Source organism: Anthonomus grandis, chromosome 11 (genome assembly GCF_022605725.1).
Source record: "Anthonomus grandis grandis chromosome 11, icAntGran1.3, whole genome shotgun sequence".
In the NCBI taxonomy this organism is placed as follows: domain Eukaryota; kingdom Metazoa; phylum Arthropoda; class Insecta; order Coleoptera; family Curculionidae; genus Anthonomus; species Anthonomus grandis.
The window spans coordinates 23765423-23787509 of NC_065556.1; the positions used below are offsets into that span (position 1 = coordinate 23765423).

The following is a 22087-nucleotide window of genomic DNA, read 5'->3' on the forward strand; positions in this document are numbered from 1 at the left end:
AGTCAAAACAAAGATAAAAACACACGTATCAAAGTTATGGTCTCTTTAAATGTGTATAGTTTTCATAAGCTACACGTGTTTCGCTTCTATCGGAACATCATCAGGCCTAAAAATAAATTAATATTTGTACAGAAAGAACGATCATAAAAAATGATTTTGAAGAATTGCCTGGAAGTAATAAGTTTATTCTTCCAGGCAGTTGAGGTGCAGAACCAAAATTGCTGTTTGAGAATTCAAGTGCCTGGAAGAAATATTAAATCTCTTTTCTAGGCAGTTAAAGCTCAGCATGAGATGCTTTCTTTAAAAAATTACCGTAAAGGTTTCCTTTAGGCTCCAATTGCCTGGAAGTAATAAGTTTATTTTTCCAGGCAGTTGAGGTGCAGAACCAAATTTTCTGCCTGAGGATTCAAGTGCCTGGAAGAAATAAGTTTATTCGTCCAGGCAATTGAGGTTTAGAAACAGAGTTACCATCTGGGAAAATTAAAATATGATTACCATTTCCAGGCTGTTACCGTTTCGTATGAAATCCTTTCTGCAGACATTTACTACCAAGGCTTCAATTGCCTGGAAGAAATAAATTTATTCTTCCAGGAAGTTGAGATCCAGAATCAGAATTACTGTCTAATATCTCAGATTTATTTTCATCCAAGCTATCATTGAATTTGCAGATAATCACTGCTATCAGACCTCCTCGTTCATTATCTCCTCCAATTACTCTTCAACCAGGTTTATTGGTTCGATTGGATGTCAGGGCGACAAATTTCAATGAGTGGCCTTTCAATCCCCACGATATCCTTAATTTAACTCAAAGTCTGGACTGCAGCTTCTGGTTTGGTTGGTATTTTGTTTTCACCCCGTGAAATAGATCAATTTAAATAGCGCCATTTACTTCTTTCGTTGTTGGTTCGCCAGATTGGTTATCAAGCTCCCTTAATTTTTTTTGTCAGAGTCAAAGTTTGTTTTGTTTCTCTCCTGTATTGCTCATAGAGCACCAGTTCTAAACGATCCAGCAGCATCCACTTTATGTTGTTCATTATCCTTGGGTTCAATAGCTGCTCTAGTTGTTTTTTCTTCTTTTCCTGTTGCTCGATAATTTCCCTCAATTATGTCTGACCTTATTACGCCTGTCATTATCTACTATTATTGTTTCCATTTTTTTAGGAATCTTGATTAACTTATCACATCAATTGTGTTCACTGATTCTTTCCCTCAGACTCTTATTCCTCCCTAGAATCAACCTGTCTTCCAATCTTCAATATCCCTAAATGTGCCTTATCAAAATTTCTATAATTCATAGAAGCTTTGAAATATATATAACTGTAATTCCAGCGTTTCTTATCCATAATCTAAATCTAACATCTGAATTTTTTGTTTCAGACTCTATGGGACCACCAGCATCATCTACTCATCCACCGCATCATCGAACATGTACACCTCATTAAAAAATGTCCAAATCATCTACGCTCATGGTTGAAAGTGCCAGATACCTGTATATATTTTTGTTATGTTTCTTTCTGCCCGGGTGGAGTACCTCCTATCTCCTAATAGTAGATGACACCTCTCTGCCAGGCGATATCATATTTAACGCGTCAGTATTTCGATTAGGTTCTGAGAGAACTTATGCCATTAACCAAAAAAGATCTGCACCTTTTGTATCGTCTCTTATACATGTAGACCCGAAAACTGGGCGAGTATCTTTGATAGAAAGTTTACAATGCACCGGGATATATTACCCGACTCTTTTTACTGTCCATATTGACTCTACTTCGCGTAGTATTAGAGATATAGATTACTATAGCTTACCTTTAAGGATCTTTATCACTGGAAAAGACTGTACTAACGACCATGCTCAAGAAGATCTCGAATATTTAGAGGAGTTTGGTAATAGGGAAAGGCGGAGCCATAGAGCTGATAATGACTGGAATCCTTTTGCACATATCCATCCTAACGTTAGAGATAAGTTAAACGAGGCGAGACAATGGGTGTCGGAGACGTACGCTTCTTTTGCTATCCCAACCGCCGGAAAATGGAAGAAGATCTGTTTGAGACAATCTCAATTTATTAATTCTATCATAAACTTCATGCCTTTGACCATTCTACAGCATTGCAAAGTGAAGTTTCATTACGTTAGTGACGATAGATTTGAAATAGAGCATAGTCAAGGGGATTTGGTGGCCAGCAAAGATGTTTGCATCGTAGAACCTATGTGGAAAGTCTCCATTTTGTTCACTTCAGAATGTAAAGGTGTCAACCTGCTTAATTCTGAGCACCGTTTGAAGATCGTTTATCATCATCAGCAATTTAACGACACAGATATAGCTAAAAGGATCAGAAGAGAGCTCAGAAACCAGTCTCCATTCTTTGAGCAACATCTTTACGTCGCAAGCGTTCTGGAGGAATGTGAAGCACCAGTTATAGTAACCACTGTGAAAGCCAGAGATCCTGAGAATAGCCCCATCACTTACTCTATGACTAGTTTACTTGACTCTAGAACTCAAAGTATGTTTGACATAGACCCAAAAACAGGGGTGGTGTCAACTAAAGTCCAACTTGACAGAGAGCTTGTTGACGTTCACTACTTTAGAGTGACCGCTCTAGATGACAGTTTTCCTCCAAGGTCTGGTACCACTATGCTCCAAATTAATGTCCAAGATGCCAATGACCATTCGCCAGTCTTCGAAATGAATGAATACGACGCGAGCATTAGAGAAAGTGTTAGTGTTGGCACTACTGTGATAACCCTTAAGGCCACCGACCAGGATATTGGCAAAAATGCTGAGGTAGAGTATTATATTCAAAGCGTAAATGGTGGTGGCTTATCAAGTGAAGAAGAAGATAACCAAGCATTCAAGATCGACTCTAAAACTGGAGTCATAACCACTAGAAGCCTTTTAGATAGGGAAACCACTGAAGTGTATACTCTGATTGTTGGTGCCACTGATCTAGCTAATCCGGCAACAACTAGAAGATCCTCGTCAGCTACTGTGGTTATCAGCATTTTAGACGACAACGATAATTATCCGCAATTTTCTGAAAGAACTTACTCAGTTTCTTTAAACGAAGACATAAACTATACTGAGAACCCTGTGGTAGCTCATATCAAAGCCACTGATAGCGATCAAGGAATCAACGCTGCCATTCGATATGCAATCATCAGTGGTAACACGCAATCACAATTTGCTATAGATAGTTTAAGTGGGGACGTCACGTTAGTAAAACCTCTGGACTACGAAAATTTACGAAACTATCGACTGGTTATAAGAGCGCAAGACGGTGGTAGCCCCGCTAGATCTAACACCACTCAACTCCTAATTAACGTCAAGGATGTTAACGATAATGCTCCACGTTTTTACACATCTCTCTTTCAAGAAAGCGTCTTGGAAAACGTTCCAACTGGTTACAGCATAGTAAAAGTGCAAGCCTACGATGCTGATGAAGGTTCCAATGCAGAAATCAAGTACACAATATCTCCGAGAGACGCAACTGGCGGTACAACCGAAGATTTGCCTTTAGCAGTAGATTCAAGTTCAGGATGGATCTACACTACCAAAGAACTCGATCGCGAAGAACAATCGAAGTTTATGTTTCAAGTAATTGCAGCTGATCAGGGGGTTCCTCCGCAGTCCGCTAGTGCAAGTGTGATAATCAGCGTCCAAGATATTAACGATAACGATCCGGTTTTTGAACCTAAGATCTATGAGGCTACGGTAGCTGAAGACGACCCACCAGGCACACCAGTTACCACCATTACAGCAACAGACGCTGACGAAGACAATAAGCTGCATTATGAAATTACCAATGGAAACACCAGAGGTAGGTTCGCCATCACTTCACAAAACGGAAGAGGATTAATTACTGTCGCGCAACCACTGGATTATAAGCAAGAAAAACGATATATATTGACTGTGACAGCATCGGACTCTGGCAGTCGTACAGACACCGCAACTATATACGTAAATGTGTCTGACGCTAATAACTTTGCACCAGTTTTCGAAAATGCCCCATATTCATCTAGTGTTTATGAAGATGCAATTGTTGGTACCACTGTGCTGGTTGTCAGTGCCACAGATAACGATGTGGGGTTAAACGCGCAAATAACATATACACTTGGGGAGGATAGTACCTCAGATTCGACTTTTACAATTAATCCACAAACGGGAGCGATAATAACCATGAAACCATTGGATCGAGAGACTACCCCTGGGTACTTGCTGACTGTTACAGCTAGAGATGGAGGAAACCCTCCTATGTCAGATACTACTGATGTCGAAATATCTGTGACTGATGTTAATGACAACTATCCGCAGTTTAAACAGCCTGCTTATTCAGGAACTGTATCTGAAGATGCTTTGGTTGGTACTTCAGTAGTTCAAGTGGCTGCCACTGATGCAGATGTTGGCTTGAACGGGAGGATCCGATACACTTTAAGCGAGAAAGATCAAGAAGATGGTTCCTTTGTTATTGATCCGGCTAGTGGGGTTATAAGAACTAATAAAGGATTGGATCGAGAATCTGTGTCATTTTATGAACTAGAGGCCTATGCTATTGATAGAGGTTCTCCCACACTAAGCAGCTCTGTTCCAGTTACTATACGGATAGAGGATATTAATGATTCACCTCCAGCATTTGCCTCGGATAAGATCGTGCTTTACATACCTGAGAATAGTCCCATAGGTTCTACAGTAGGAGAGATCTACGCCAAAGATCCTGATGAGGGTGTTAATGCTATTGTTCAATATTCGATCATCGGTGGTGAGGACGCACAAAGTTTTTCTTTGGTAACCAGACCAGGATCAGATAAAGCAGAACTGTTAACCATGACTGAACTGGACTATGAAACCTCTAAAAAGAAGTATGATATTGTTGTCAGAGCTGCTAGTCCTCCACTAAGAAGTGATGCTCATGTAGAAATTATCGTTACAGATGTAAATGACAATGCGCCAGCTTTAAAAGACTTTTACGTAATCTTTAACAATTTTAAAGATTGTTTTCCCACAGGACCTATAGGGAAGGTGCCAGCGTTTGATGCAGACGTCTCTGATAAGCTTCATTTTAAAATCTTATCGGGTAACAACGCCAATTTAGTTGCACTAAATGAATCGACTGGGCAGTTGGTTTTGTCTCCACAACTGAACACAAACGTTCCTAAACTGGCTTCCATGGAAGTTTCCGTGAACGATGGGGTAAATGAAGTTAAAGCCGTGATGCAACTGAGCGTTAGACTGATTACCCAAGAGATTCTTCACAATTCGATTACCATAAGGCTTAATCAAATGACCCAAGTGGCCTTTTTATCTCCTTTGTTAAACTTCTTTATCGATGCTTTAGCTGCCATAATTCCATGCCCAAAGGAGAATATTTTCCTGTTCAGCATACAAGATGACACAGACGTGACCTCAAAGATTCTTAACGTTAGTCTTTCAGTTCGGAGACCTGACACACCTAAAGAAGAATTTTACTCCCCACAGTTTCTTCAGGAGCGAGTTTACTTGAACAGGGGCATCCTGGCGCGGTTATCCACTGTACAAATCCTACCCTTTGATGACAACTTATGTGTAAGGGAACCCTGCTTGAATTACGAAGAATGCCTTACTGTCCTTAAGTTTGGTAACGCCTCAAGTTTCATACACAGCGACACAGTTTTATTCAGACCTATATATCCAGTAACAACCTTTACCTGTCAATGCCCCAAAGGCTTCACAGGTTCACGGGAACATTATCTATGCGATACCGAAGTAAACTTGTGCTATTCATCGCCCTGTAAGAACGATGGCGTGTGCAAAGTAAAAGAAGGCGGTTATACTTGCGTGTGCCCAGGCAATTTTACCGGAGATAATTGCGAAATGAAAATAAACGAAGACACATGCAAACCGACTACGTGCCAAAATGATTACAGTTGCATTCCGAAGCAGGGAAAGAATGGGGGGTTCGTTTGTGAGGATTGTTCTTTTGGAATGGAGAAAGAGCATTACACGGCGACCTGTCAGCTGAAAAGCAGAAGTTTTTCCAAGTCGTCGTTCTTAACTTTCCCCAGTTTGAAGCAGAGGCACCGTTTGCATCTAAAACTGAAATTTGCCACTCAAGATCGTAACGGTTTGCTGTTGTACAATGGAAGATATAATGAGCTGCATGACTTTATTGCTTTGGAAGTGGTGCATGGAAATGTGCAATTCTCGTTTTCTTTAGGTAGTTCTGCTACAAAAGTCATCGCCTCCATACCTGGTGGGGTCTCTGATGGCAAGTGGCATAGTGTAACCGTAAACTATTTTAATAAAACAGCAACTTTGTCCATTGACGACTGTGACGCTCAGTTAGCCTTGAAACATGGAAGAACTTTGGGCGGAAAGTGGGCTTGCGCTAGCTTTGTGGAACACACTTTAGAAGCACGTTGTGCCTCCTTGACTGAGACTTGCCACAGATTTCTTGACCTCACCGGCCCTTTGCAACTGGGAGGGCTGCCATCATTATCGGAAAAATTTCAAACCCAAAATTTCCACTTTGCGGGATGCATATCGGATTTACAAGTGGATCATAAGTTTGTTGATTTGAACTCTTTTGTCACTGATAATGGAACGACCATTGGTTGTCCGGAGAAACGCTCATTTTGTTCTACTGCTCCCTGTAAAAACGGTGGCACTTGCATTGAAGGCTGGGGAGTATTTAAGTGCCTTTGTCCAGATACATATGGAGGTCGGGATTGTACTGAAAAAATTGGACTTCCTTGGCACTTTGCTGGGGATGGAACGTTGTCTTTCAACCCTTTGCTGCGCCCTATACAATTGCCTTGGCTAAACGCCCTCTCTATAAGGACCATGCAGGAGGATTCATTTCTGATGTCCATCCAAGTGGGGCAAAACAGTTCTGCCGTGATGCTATTGCATAAAGGATATTTAATGTATGTTTATAATGGGGAGGCTTTGAGTTTAAACTCAATGTATTTAAGCGACGGAGAATGGCATCATGTAGAAGTATCTTGGATCGGCACTGAAATACATTTCGCTATAGACCATGGGGAGTATCAGGCTGTAATGCCTTTCTCTGAAAAGATCCAGGGACTCTATGTTGGTAAAATACTTATTGGGGGGCCAGACAATACTTATACCAGTCTAAACGCTGGCTATAACTATTTGGATGGGTGTATTCAGGATGTAAGGATCGGGAATCAGCAAACGACACTAACAAGGCCTACGGTTAAGGAAAACGTGGAAGAAGGTTGTTATTCCTTAATGGAATGCCAAAATCAATGTCCTAACGAAGCCCAGTGCACGGTTACATGGGGCAAGTCTCAATGTGACTGTAACGAAGGATACGTCGGAGCCCTGTGTGTACCAGTATGCTCAGTAAGTCCATGCGAAAATGGTGCCGCCTGCGAATCCAACCTCCTGGATCCAAGGGGGTACCAATGCAAATGCAACTCAAGCGAATACTCAGGGGACTATTGCGAAGTTAAGCAGACACAACCCTGTCCAGCCAGCTGGTGGGGCTATCCGGTGTGCGGTCCATGCGAATGCGACGTCAAAGCGGGATATAATCCAGATTGTGATAAGAAAACCGGGAAGTGTCACTGCAGAGAAAACCATTATCAACCGAAAGGGTCGAACGAGTGCATTCCGTGCGATTGTTACTCAGTGGGGTCGTTCAGTAGCCAATGCGATCATGAGACTGGAAGTTGTCGATGCAGGGAGGGCGTAATTGGACAAAAGTGCGATTCCTGTCCGAATTCGTATGCTGAAGTTACACTGAAGGGATGTGAAGGTAAGAGAAATGCTTTAATTACCAAGCAGGGTAACTTAGATTAAGATACATTTCTTTGGAATTGTAGTTATTTACGATGGTTGTCCAAGGTCCTCAGCAAATTCAATATGGTGGGCAAGAACGCTTTTTGGACAGGAAGCAATAGAAAGCTGCCCCAAAGGTGCCCACGGAAAAGCTTCTAGAAAATGTGATAACGAGTTAGGGGGATGGCAGGAGCCGGATATGTTCAATTGTACTTCCGAACGGTTTTTGGAACTGCGAGAACAAGTAAGTATGTTTTAAGCATAAGCTTATAACCAAGGATAGGCCAAACTACTCATTCATAAATATAATTTTAAGCCGATCAGTAATTGAAATTTAGGAAATCTTGTTTTGCCTGTAATGGCAACATTATACTGTTTATGAATTTCTGAATATAGAGGCGTAGGTGAGTTTGTTATATACTTTTTCGTAATATATTATTTATCTTTGAAACCAAAAATTTAAAATTTTTAGGTAGTAAATCTAATTAGATATTGCTGTTTTTAACTGTTGAAGTAAAACTTGAATAATTAGGAAAGCAATATTTAGTAAATATATATTTTTTTCTATTATGTATTTTTGTAATATATAGTTTCTTATAGAGAGTGCAATCAATTTGATCTTCAGAATTGAAATAGAAACATTTTGAGGTTCGAAGGTGGATATTTATAAACAAAGGCAACAACAACAATAACTATATATATTTGTCACATCGGTTATTTATTTGATAGAACAACGGTAAAATATTATCTAATAAAAAATTCAAAATGCACACAAATCTATTAGTAGAATAGTCAAGAACTTACTGTGAATAAATAGATTAAAAACATGACAAAAGTAATAGGTTAAACACTATAAAGTACATAATATTAAATTCAAGATCGCAAGATATTCATCCAATAAATAGGATGCCTTCTCTAACATGATCTCTTAAAGATATATTGGGAAGAGGATTTACGAACGTTAACAGGAAGGCAGTGTTTTTTTTGTCCAACGTAATATGGGTAGTGGAAAACGCGAAACACCCCACTTTCTGCTTGAGTAAAGCAGAAAAAGTATTCTTACCACAATGGCAGCTTTAGCATTCTCTGAAATCTAGGCCTTTTCTTTCAAGTAGTAATCGAATAATGTGGATACATTTGTGATGCGAAGCCTTAGTTTCTTCTCTATCATTTGCAATATGTGTTTTTCTTTTGTGCTCTATTTTTTTTAAACTTTATTACATTTTTTTCCGTTTCTTAGGGGTAGAAAAATCGTGAGATAAAAGATTGCCTATGTAACGTCTTCTAAAATTAAAATGAAAATTGCGAGTAATAGTCGTATTTGTTATTTCTTTATTTTTTTCTGAAATATTATCTCTAAGTTTAAGCCACATTTATTCATTTTGAAATTAACTGAACGTATACCTTTTTTCTGCTCAAAATCTGTAGATTTATCTGTTGTTATTGCAATTTGGAATGATTACATGATGGCTCACTGATCGAAAGTTCAGGTTCAGATGCCATTACAGGTGACACTATGTAATTAACAATATTTCCTCCCCCAAATATAAAAAAACATATATTTTTAAAGATAATAAAACAAACTTGTTTCTAATACCTTGTTAGTCGAAGATGATCCTTGTTGCTGAATGCCTAGTGAACTTTTCTTAGCTACATTGGAGTACTTATGTGGTGATACAGGTTCATTAAAATAAATGATACAATTTTGAGGTGATGAATTAAACACCATAAGTTGATATTGACAAAAATATTGAAAAGTTTTAAGCATACTAACTTGCAACTTAAAACATAAATATTTCTATTGAATGAATATTTCATAATCAGTATAATCAGTCTTGTAGAAACAATTGGAAAATAGTATTCTATGCAAGATGACACTATTAATAGCAATGCCAGTTACATACATTTTGAAGTCTTTTTTAATCATTACCTAAAACTTAAACACTCATTTTTATTTCAAAGCAACTACCGATTTATAACAACTAACAATTTTCAAAATAGTACAGAACTATTATTTTATTCACCTTATATAGGAATGCTATGTTTTCCTTAAGATCCTTAGATTTATATATAAGTGTAACTGAATATTTCTAGAAGGCATTTTTTCTGTTTTGTTATTGAACTGTTTTACAGCAGCCGTAGCATATAGAAAATTAGCAGTAAGCAATTTTATTAATTTAATAATCGTAAAAAAAAGGAAAAGAATACTTGCCTTACATAATATATCGTCATACCTGAATCACACAGGAAGGCATCCTGTTTTAATACATTTGTTTCCAGTCGGAGACACAAAACAGTCAGATTTGTCAAAATGTTCAAAGCAAATCTTGGCCGATTTTGGCAATGATTAATTTGATCCAAGATTATTGAATAATTTGAACCGATAGAAATAAAAACTTGACAGAAATCTAAAGAAATTTATAATTGCTGTGTGCATATTTTTAAACTTAATTAGATACTTCTATTAAAGATCTTTGGAAATGGGTATTTCATTCTAAAGAAATTAAATGAAATGGCAAGGATTGTAAAGTTTTAATAGAATAATTGAGATCTAAAGTTAAAAAATAACAAAAGCTTTAAATAAAAGCAATTGATAAAATTATTACATGTAATCATAAAGCTTTTCTCCTTTTTTTTTTAAATTTCATCATAATGATACATTTAATTTTAGAAAATAAGAATGCCCATTTAATTATATTTATAACCCGATAAAAACAAATCGAAATTGGATCGTCAAATCACTCCACTGTGTCTTAAAACCCGCTTTTTTGGCGTTTGGAATAATCCTACCTTCTTACCTGTTTAAAGACAAAAAATATAAAAATCGTATAAAACACTAGAAAACGGTGAAATTCGGGCAAAAAAACACTTTCACGATACAGTAATGCCTCGCTGCAACGTCGCAGTCAAGCAATGAATGAATTTGTAGTACGAAACTTGTGAGTGAGTCTATCCTTGGTTATAATTCTATGGTTTTAAAGAAATCTCAGATTTTACTATTTTTGTGAAATATTTTAGCTTGCGAAAATCGAAATTGGGGAGCTGTCACTGAACACTTTTGTCGCCATTAAGCTGGCTCACGATTTAAAAAAGGCGACTAATGCAACTAGGGAGCTTTACGGGGCCGACGTATTGATTTCTTATGATTTGATTAAGGAACTGTTAAATTATGAATCTAGGGTGCACGGCCTCAATTTGACCCATAGCCAAGATAAGGATTATATCAGCAATGTGGTGCATTCGATTAATATTATCTTGGACACCAAGTATGCTGGTCATTGGGAGAGGATTAAGGAGCTTACGGGAGAAGGCGTGGAAAATTTAGTGAGCTTTTTGGAGAAATATATCAATATCTTGTTGGAGAGCCAGCACGATACCTATACTAGCCCGTTTGAAATTGTTTCACCTAATATGGGTAAGTTGAACCATGAAGGAGCCTTATTTTACACATTTTGCACTTTTTATTTTAGTTCTAGGATTAGATATTGTTACCCCAGAGTCTCTTTACGGGTACGAACCAGAAATGGGCCTTCCAAGTTTGCCCAATGGACAATCATACACTACTGAAAGCATCATTCTACCGGACACCTCTCAATTTTTGCAAGAAAATAAAATATCCCAAGTGCAAGGCCCTCTTGTGGGCTTTCCCAAGTACAACAATTACCTCCTGGACAAATCGAAATTCGATAAAAATTCCAGGGTGCATATACCCTTAGGTCTTCTAGGAATAAACCCCTTGGATAACGGAGAGGTTTTAACAAAGCACAGTTTACCAGGAGATGGCGCTATAGTCAGCTACATCCAGTACAGACAAGCCGGAAACCTCTTACCCAAAAGATACGATGAATCAGTTTTAAGAAGATGGGGTGTGGATATAACGATCGGATCACCGTTAATGTCCATCGGTGTCCTGGTGCCGGAATACGTAGACGCTATTGAGCCATCTAACGAGCACGATCTAAGCCATATAAAACTGCCGGAGATCATTATGCCGGACGATAAGTGGACTAAAAAGATTTTCGTCGAACCGGAGGTGAAGATTCATGAAAACGATCCGCAGTATTTGAGATCGAGGACCAGGAGAGACAGGAATCTGAGGAAAAAGCTGTTGTATAAGAGTTTATCCGGGATTCCACTAAAACAGTCTATTCGGTTGCAGTTGTGGCTGAATTCTAGCGATACGGTATTTAATGAGAGATCGAATCCGCAGTGCGTTCATTGGTCTACAGCCAGAGGGTAAGTGACAATTTAAAAATTTCAAATTTTGACTCTTTATACAGGGTATTTCAAAATAAAAGGCTAATCCTTAAAACGGTGGATCTGTATTTCTCAAAGAAACATATAATTTAAATGTAAAGAAAAGACGCATCCCTAAATCTAGATACAAAATACAACAATCCCCATTTCTTAACATTTATATTATTATTATTTATTAATCTTTTAGAATTGGAGAATGGTCACGAGTGGGTTGCCGCACAGAATTAGACGATAACTGGTATAACTTTGACGAAAACTGCATCATTATCAATTGCAGTTGCAATCACTTGACAACGTTCGCTGTATTAGTTGATATTGTGGACTTAGAGGTAGTTTACTCCTCAAAAAAAAAATAATTAGGTCTTTAATCCATCCATAACCATTTTAGTATATTCCGGAACCGTCGCTTCTCGAAGATCTCTCGAGCTACAGTTGCTTCTCCGTCTCGCTGCCTTTACTCTTAGGAACTTACCTGATTTTGGCACTTATACGGGGACTTCAAACAAATTCGAACACAATCAGAAAGAATTTGGTTTTGTGCGTTTTTTTGGCGGAATTACTATATTTCGTGGCCCTAAAGGCTCGCAAACACATGGTCTCCGTTGAAGTAAGAATGTTGTATTAATTTAAATAATGGTTTACTAATTAAGTAACTTTTAGTTTTCGTGTAAATTAGTGGCCATAGGGCTACACTACCTTTGGCTGGCCTCGTTTTCCTGGATGCTGGTAGACGCTATTCACTTGTACAGGATGCTAACTGAAATGAGAGACATCAACCACGGCCCAATGCGGTTTTATTATAGCTTGGGATATGTCGGACCTGCTGTAATTGTTGCTTTGGCTGTTGGCGTTAGGGCCCATCAGTATGGAAATTATTATTTGTAAGTTTAAATTGATGTATTTGATAATTTTGATCAAACAATAATGTCCTATGGTCTAAAAGTTATTCTAGGTCTAATTCTATTATTATTATTAATTCAATTTATTTGCTTAAGATTATTTTAAAAAGGGCGATTATTAAATCAATCTAGAAAATGAAAACGTCATCGTATATTCTTTTGCCACTTTTTTTAATTATGTTTTTTTATTAAAATGAGCCAGTTTACCACTAAAAAAACTTGTAAGGAATCCAGCAGTTCCTATAGTAATTAAACGGGTGAAGCAAAATTATCTAAATTTTATTGCTTCCCAAAATAATAGTCGTAAAACATGGTCTACACTTCACAACTTAAATATCCATCTTTCAGATTCCGCAAAAAAGGGAACCCTATAACCTCTCTAATCCGGATGCTCTTAACATTTTTTTTTGCACAATTTAAAATAAAATGGAAGTAACAGCTCCAATAATAAAATTAATTATTATAATTGTAATATTTTTAATGCAACCAATAAATTCTCCTTTAAGTTACCTAACAGACACTGAGGAAATTATAAATAAATATGCCTTTATATTACGGAAGTAAAAAATTACAATAACAATTATAAATGCGGCGAGATCTAGCCTATGGCTACTCTATCTAACCGCACACTTGAAAATAGTACTTCAAAATAATATATATAAGTTCAAACTATAAATTAGTAACTATAATTAAGCTTATAAAACAAAACGATCCTACACAGACACAATCATATCATACATTTAATCAAGTAATATAGGTTAACCAAAAAGTGAAAAAAAAGAAAAAAAAACATGATTTTCGTAAAATACTAAACTATAAACTACTATTAAAATGGAGTTTGGCAGCTTTTTTGAAGGAAGCGAGTGAGTGCTTACACTTCAGATAATGAGGCAACGCATTATAGATTTTAACACCGGTATAGCTAAATGAGGCTTGAAATTTGGTAGTTCTATGCTTTGGGACACAAAAATTGCAGCTTACCAGCTTCTCATACAGGTACCTGGGGACTCCACTGTGAACAGTTTTATAAATGAGACTAGCCATATAAACTTTGAATCGTTCTTCCAGCCTTAGCCATTGAGATTCGATAAATAATGGTGTTACATGGTCATATTTTTGCTTACAATAACTAAATTTTAGGCAAGCATTTTGTAATTTTTGCAAGCTATATTTATCTCTTTGAGCAAGGGCTGGCCAGAATAAAATGCTTCCATAACTGATCACTGAGAGGATTAATGATTGAGTTAACTTTAACTTAATGTTAGTTGATAAAAAATCTTTAAAAAAAATGAACATTTCCTTTAGGATACTTCAATTCTGTAGTCCGTTTATTGCTATTTTCTTAGTTCACATAAATTGTTGTTAACAGTTATTTCCCTCTTGCTTGGAAAAGCGCTATTGGAACGCCACTTGCCACAGTTGTTGCTCCTGCAGATTTTTTCGACATGCGTATCATAAGTATTTTGCCAGGAGTGTCTAAAATCTTTGAAATGATTTTGAATAAATAAATTCATGGTTATTTCTTGAATAACAAACTATTACCTAATACTCAGTTTGCTTTTAGGGGTGGGCTAAGTACAGCTACAACGCTTGCTAAAATAACCAGATATGATATTTTTGAAATGACAGATCAAGGCAACGTTACAGTACTTGTACTGGCTTGATTACTCAAAGGCTTAATATGATCTGTCATAAGCTTTTAGTATTCAAGCTTAAATATTTTGAGGTTCTGGAAGAGTCAGCCTCTTTGATTTATCTGAGAGATAAATAAAGATACATTTTCTGAAAAACTTCATATTTGATCCGACATACCATAGGAGTCTATAAAGGAGACATTGATTATAATTTATACTTTCGATATTCTAACGTCCTTTAAATTATTTGTTAATTAGGTCGACATGCTTCTGTAATAAGTGAGAGATCTGTAAGGTTTCATGTCGAAATTTTTATGTAAATTTAGTTTTGGATAAATAAGATTCTGTAACCTAACTTGTTTTTTACGTAAAGATTTCTGGATCAATTCTGATGTATAACTATTTTCCAAATTACAATTTTGTATGTATTCATTGAAGAAGATCACGCATGACCATAAGGCGCATTTTCTCCAAAGGCAATAAGAATTCTTTTAAATCTAAATTATAGGGTAGACTGTAGAGCACATTTCTCTAAAGTTAACATGTTAACTATTCCTGGCCTATATATATTTCATTGTCTCTGACATGTTAAAATGAATATAATAACTATGAAACTTTTGAAAACATACATATGCATTTCACTAAAACAATCTTACGGATACTGCATTTCATATAATTCATTCCATTAGCAAGTTCTTTATTTTATGGGCCACTTCAACAAATTCTCACTTCATGTTAAAATGTTGCCTCTTAAGGAGTTCAGAAAGAAAAGCAGTACCTTAGGTTTGGTATTAACGAATATCTACACCATAATTATATGGATCTTGTAAATGAATGGCCAATATTAATTATTAAAGGCTATAATATTGACTTATGTAAACTGTGTTATGTAGTATTAACACCAATAAATATCTTTGCCTTTGTCTTGTTTGTCATTAACCATTGCCGAGTAATACTCTAAGTTTTTAAATATGTAACAACTTTCTTTTCCATTGTTTCAATTCCCTTTACTTTGTAATATGATTAAATAACCTTATAGGGGTATATATTTTAAACACATTTTAATTACAGCTGTTGGGTTTCCCTTTACGAAAGCGTCATCTGGAGTCTGGTAGGGCCAACTTGCCTCCTAGTCTTCGTCAACCTCTGCATTCTGCTGTTATCAATAAGGGCCGCCTTCACCATCCAAGACCACGTGCTGGGCTTCGGAAATCTTCGGTAAACAATTACACAATCAACTTTTGGCATTTTTTTTAACAAAAAAATACATTTTTAGCACACTGCTATGGGTCTCCGTAATAGCCTTGCCGCTGTTAGGAATAACGTGGGTGCTAGCCTTGCTGGCAGGGTCAGAACGTCACCCGTTACTAATGCCATTCTTGTCGTTGGCCGTCTTGGTGCATGCCGCCTTCTCGTTGGCTGGATACTGTTTTGCTAATAGCCGAGTACGGCAGAACCTCTTGAGAACCTTTATGAGATGTATGGGTAAAAAAGTGCCTTTATTGGATACACATTCGGTCGCAGGGGTGCCCAGTACCAGCAGTCAAAATATAGCCGCGCAATCCCGCAGCGCTTTGGCGTACCATTCCGGTTTGGATCCTACCAGAAGGAATATAGGGATTTCTACGTCTAGTACCACCTCTAGGTCGACTACGAAGACTAGTTCTAGTCCTTATAGGAGCGACACTCAACTTAGACACACGTCTACGTCCACGTCGAATTATAACTCGAACAGCGACGTGCCTTCTTATTTGAGAGGGTTTGAACACGAGGAGAGGAGAACTAGGAGGAGGGACAGGGGCGGAGATGGAGATGTGGCAGAAGGTATTTTTTTTGTTTAATTTTATTGGTAGCACGTAGAAAGTTTAACAAACTTAAATGTTCCATTAGAAGCCTTTTCATCCACTTAAGAGAGTTAAAAGATGAATTGAGCAGATATTTGTCAGTAATCACTTTAACTGAAACTTTTTATATTTAGGATCCATTCTTACTTGGAATTCCAGGCTATAAATTAATGTACAGTAAAAGTCGCGAATAGCGACGTCGCTTATAAAAACAAGTCGCTTATTACGACGAAATCTGGGAAGTTTGGTTGGATTTATATGTAACGCAAGTCTAAAAAAGTTTTCCTATAACGACGCCGGTTACGTAGTGTTAAAATTTATTAAAAACAAAGAAAAGTTTTGCCCATTGAGGAAAAAGGCTTAATAATTTGCAGGCTTGAGGAAGGTGAATCCAATATTGCTATTGCAAGCGACTTAGGCTTATCGCATTCAAGTGTTTTTACAACTTGGCAGAACCGAGATGCAAAAAAAAATGCACTTAATGAGAATTTGCTACCAAAGAAGAAACTTAGGTTATCCAGTCATGCAGATATAGATAAAGCATTATTTAACTGGTTTAAAGTTGAAAGAAGTAGACGATCGCCAATTAGTGGTCCTATACTAAAGGCAAAAGCGGAACATTTCGGCAGGGTACTGAATAAAGGACCGGAATACACCTGCACAGAAAGTTCGATAAAACGTTTTCGAAAAATGCATAATATTGTTTATGGAAAAATAAGTGGTGAATCTGCTAGTGTACCTCCTGGAGTGACAGAAAACTAGCTTAAAACTGTATGGCCTGAAATAGGAAAAGGGTATACAAGTGACCAGATTCCTAACGCAGATGAGACAGGTCTGTTCTACAAAATGCTTCCAGACATGACACTGAAATTTAAAGGCGAAAAGTGCAAGAGAGAGAAAATGTCCAAAGAAAGAATTACTCTTTTTGTTGCTGCCAATATGTCTGGGTCAGAAAAACGTAAGTTGATTGTTATTGGAAAATTAAAAAACCCTCGTTGTTTTAAAAATGTTAAGACATTACCTGTTTCCTACATGTCTAACAAAAAAGCCTGGATGACTTCAGACTTGTTTATTAAGATGGACGAAGAAGAATTTAATCCACCATCTATTGAAGAAGCTTTACGAGCAGTGAAGACCCTAAACAGTTTTGTACTATACAATAATGCGAGTGACAAAAAACTTTTAGACACAACCAGTTTTATTGAGAAAAAAATTGAATCAATTTACTGTAACTCGCGTTGCAAAAAACAAACAAAGATAACAGATTTTTTACAAAATTAACTACTGTATTTTATGTACTTTGTAGGGTTACCTTACGTTACCTGTATCAGTGTAAATTTAGTTTTTTTTATATTGGATTTTCATTTTTGGTTTTTTGCTTTGTATGTATTTTCAATGTTTTGTAAAATTAAAAATTATTTATAACATATATAATTATGTATGTACATAGTCTTATTTGAAAAAAAAAGACGTAGTGTATATAGGTCCTTTAATAACGAAGGCCGTTTACCCATTACCCATGTTCAGTGTTCCCTTCGCCGTCGTTATTTCCGACTTTTACTGTAGACGTAAATAATCATGATGGTACCGTTGCTTCTGTAAAAAATCTTTGATGATTGATTGATTTTTAATTTAACAATATTGGAAATGTTAAAGGACTAATAAACTTAAGAATTAAAATAAATTATTGTAGCTTCCATATGCTGGTAAGTTACCGTTCTAAATGTTCAAATTAGCAACTTTGCTACAAAATAAATGCCTAGACGAATATTTAGACAAATCTTAAATTAAAAAAAAAAATTACCTTCTGTCTCAATTAGCAAAATAAAGGTCATAACAAATTTTCTTAGGACGGGAACGTGGCGACAGCGATTCAGATAGTGACAGCGAAGGACGAAGTCTAGACCTGGCCTCGAGCCATTCCAGTGACGATGATGAATCGAGCACCAGAAGACACCATGGCAGAAGCCATATTTCCAGGTAGATTTCTTATTTAATCGTATGCAATTTAATGCATTACTAAAAACATCTAAACTGTAACTGTATTTTTTTTAGGCAAGGTTATCTTCCCAATATAACTGAACACGTGGTGTCTAGATGCGGAACGCCGCCATCTTTAAACGTGGTGACCAATTCTCAGTTATTTCCTGCGGTACAGCCGACTTATGGGTCTAGATGGGCCAGTCAGCTGCCGGAGTCGTACCTTCCAAATACTCATGGTAAGAAAAATGTCTGTACTTTTCTTCCGTTTTTGCCTAACGGAGTCAAAGATATCCTTTATTGACTTAAAGGTCTAGGGTCATAAAAAATGACTTAATACCTGAAAGAGTAAAATGATTTGGAGTGCCTGGAATAAAATTCAAAATTACTAAATTACTGGAAGAAATAAATCATGATTTCAACTGTGTGGAAGGAACGAGTTCAAATATTAAGAAGAAATTCAAAATAACTTTAAATTACCAAAACAATTGTTAGATTAGGCCACAAATAAAATAAAACTCCTATATTCCAGTGTTGAAGTTTCGACACTTATAAGATCATCCTCTGGACATACCTCACGATAATCCTCTTGTATATAAAATTTACAATAATTATATTAAAACAAGAAGCAATATTTACATACTGCGCATTTAAAGGAATTCAACTCATAATTATTTAAATAACACAAAACGTGGATACCTGAATAAACAGGTTTTGGTTTTATTTGGACTTTGATGTAACAATTTCTTTGATAATTATAACTTTGAAGCACAAAACTTTGAATAGACCAGGAAGAGATTTAAAGGACTTCAAATACTTGAGAAAAAATAAAAACTCCAAGTCTCAGTCTGAAAACATCTTTTTATATAGTTTTTTTTATTTTTTGTCTAGTTACGTAGGTCTCTTTGAGATAATGGACGAGTTCTTTCAATTCAAATACTTGGCCTGAAATCGAAAATTAGTCCAATAGGTTGGATTATAGAAAAAATGGCTTTAAATACTAGGAAGAAAGCTAAAACTACTTTAAATGCCTGTCATACATTGCCCAAACGCCTGAAACAGAAAAAATTATTAATTTCTTCGAAGATATAAAATTCCTGAACAAAACAAGTCATGGTTTCAAAATGACTGAAGGATATGAAAAATTGATATAAAATACTCAAAAAAACTGTGTTGTGAAAGTGTTTGGAATATTGAAATGTATTTTCCTTCAAAATCCTGAAATAAATAAACTATGATTTCAAAAAAAATAACTTTTTGAAATACTTAGTCTAAAATGAAAAATAAGTTCAAAAACCTAAAACATGTAAGACTTAAATTAAATACCAGAAAGACACTTAAAACGACTCCAATTACCCGGATTGAAATCGAAAATTAGTCAAAAAGTCTCAAAGGTTCGGGGTTATATGAAATAACTAAATACCTGAAAGAGATAAACCTTGATTTCCACTGCCTTAAAGGAACGGCTTTAAATACCAATAAGAAATTTAAAATTGTCTTAGACTGCCTAAAATAAAATTCAGAATTACTCCAAAAGCGTGGAACATTAAACATATTACTGGAAGAAATAAATCATGATTTTTAACTGCCTGGAAGGAACGAATTCAACTACCTAGAAGAAAATCAGAGAATTGCTTCACATTACCAAAACCTATTTATTCAGGTGTTTGGCGTTTCGACCCTTATGAAATCATCCTCGGGACACTAAATCTTTGCTTAAATAAGTCATCTTGTATACATTATTTACAAGAAATAATTAATTTCAAAACAAGACAATATACAGCTGGATAAAGAAGTTTTGGTTTTGTTTGGACCTCAATCGAACTACTTCTTTGGTAATTACAAACTTTGGATCACAAAATGAGTTCAAAAGGCTGGAACATGTAAGAAATGGCTTTAAGTACCAGGAAAAAACCTAAAACGACTTTAAATGCCTGGAATAAAATAAAAAAATGAGTGCAAAAGTCTGGTACACATTTATTACTAAATACCTGGAAGAAATTCAAATTGGTTTGAAATGCCTGGAGGATAAGAGAGATTATTTCAAATATCAAAATAGGAAGACTCTTAAAACGAGTCTAATTGCCTAGAATGACATCGAAAATGAGTTAAAATGCCACGTATAATAAATAGCTTTAAATACTTAAATGAAATGGAATAAAATAATGGAAATAAGATAATGGAATGAAATTGAAAATTAGTGGAAAAGCTTGAAGCATATGGAAATTATTTGAATTACTAGAAAGTAACTTAAATCATCTTTTAAGTCGTGAAACAAAAAATTACTAAATGTCAAATATCTATACTAAAGTCTAAGCAACCAGCCTAAAACTTAATAAAAACTTGACGAAAAGCCCAGAACGTATAAATGTTGGCACTCAAAGAAAGAACTTCAAATACATGAAATAAAAATTAATCAGAATATCTAATATTATTACTTTAAAACTATATATAAATAAATTATTAAAAATCCGAAAGAAATAATAAATGGCAGGTAGAAACTTGAAATATAAATGCCTGGAATAAAATTGGAAAATAGTACAAAAGTCTGGAACATATAAGAATCTAGTTTATAAATCACTTACCAGTAGCGAAGTTTTATAAAACACTTAATATTATTATTGTGGATCTAAAATGCATAAACTCTAGACTGTAATTTGAGACTATTTGAATTATTTTGAGGGAGTTCCTGTTTCTAATAATTCAGCAAATATTATAGACAATGCTTGAATAAAACAAAGTTTTTATCAAACCAGCGCTGAAAACACTTATAGGTCAACACTCTTATAGTCACTTTACTCACATAGGGTGTTAATTATAATTTTTCTCGCATGAAAATAAAAAAAATCCTTTAGATTGATAAGGATAAAGCTATTCAACTCTATAACTAATATAACTACATTTTTTAAGTTATAATTAGTTCAATTTTCATAAAACACTTGTGGAAATAAAAACTGAGAAAGGGATAGAAAAAAATTACTTAAACTTTCTTATTTTTTTATTGCAACGAATCGTTGCTACAGCGTGTAATGCTAATTTTAATTTTCAAATATTATTTATTAATGAATATTATTTTTTAGTTCCTGAAGTAGGCCGCTGGTCAGCCGAAACGGGTTCCGACAACGAATTTTTGAACAAAACCAACTCGCCTAACCCGCTGCCCAATCCGGACGTCACCCCCGAGACTTGTCTGCGTACCATCGAGTCCGAACAGTACATGGTACAGGCCCACTATAATAATCATTACAACACGAATTTTAAAGGAGACTACATGCCCAAAATTATGCCCCACGATAACTTGAATTATCAGGAGTACGATCGGTGTTCTGAGATCGAAGAGAAACACCATAATATGAACGATAAATATTTGTTTCCTTATACTGGTAAGTCTTTTTAGAAATTATAGTAATAAAAATAAGTGAGTCGTAAAAGTTGCCTGAAAGTATACATGTTAATTATTGGTTTAGAAAATTCAGATATAAACTGAGCGAAATGTTCAAAATGTCAATGGATTTCCCTTTTTCCAAACTCAAATAAACTGGAATTGTATTTTGTGTACACTTTAATGTTAGGTGATTATACACGCTTCAAATTTCACAAACTTTCAAGTCCAACTAAGGCAAAAATCAAACCTAAATTACTTTAGAAATCATTGTTCTTTTGCCCCCATTTACAGTACTCCGTTCACTAATGGG

At 35.8% G+C, this 22087-nt stretch overlaps 1 protein-coding gene across 3 annotated transcripts in view; it reads left to right on the forward strand.

The window, feature by feature from the left end:
- LOC126742526 (protocadherin-like wing polarity protein stan) overlaps positions 1–22087 on the forward strand; it is a 48110-nt gene that overhangs the window by 22094 nt on the left and 3929 nt on the right. For all 3 annotated transcript variants that reach the window (XM_050449176.1, XM_050449174.1, XM_050449175.1), the window contains exons 2-13: positions 1378–7755; positions 7823–8022; positions 10797–11193; positions 11249–12014; positions 12223–12364; positions 12424–12642; positions 12696–12916; positions 15640–15786; positions 15845–16392; positions 18263–18392; positions 18468–18631; positions 21473–21775. In XM_050449176.1, the coding sequence (XP_050305133.1) occupies positions 1446–7755; positions 7823–8022; positions 10797–11193; positions 11249–12014; positions 12223–12364; positions 12424–12642; positions 12696–12916; positions 15640–15786; positions 15845–16392; positions 18263–18392; positions 18468–18631; positions 21473–21775 (9547 nt within the window). In that variant the 5' untranslated portion in view covers positions 1378–1445. The remainder of the gene's footprint in view (positions 1–1377; positions 7756–7822; positions 8023–10796; positions 11194–11248; positions 12015–12222; positions 12365–12423; positions 12643–12695; positions 12917–15639; positions 15787–15844; positions 16393–18262; positions 18393–18467; positions 18632–21472; positions 21776–22087) is intronic.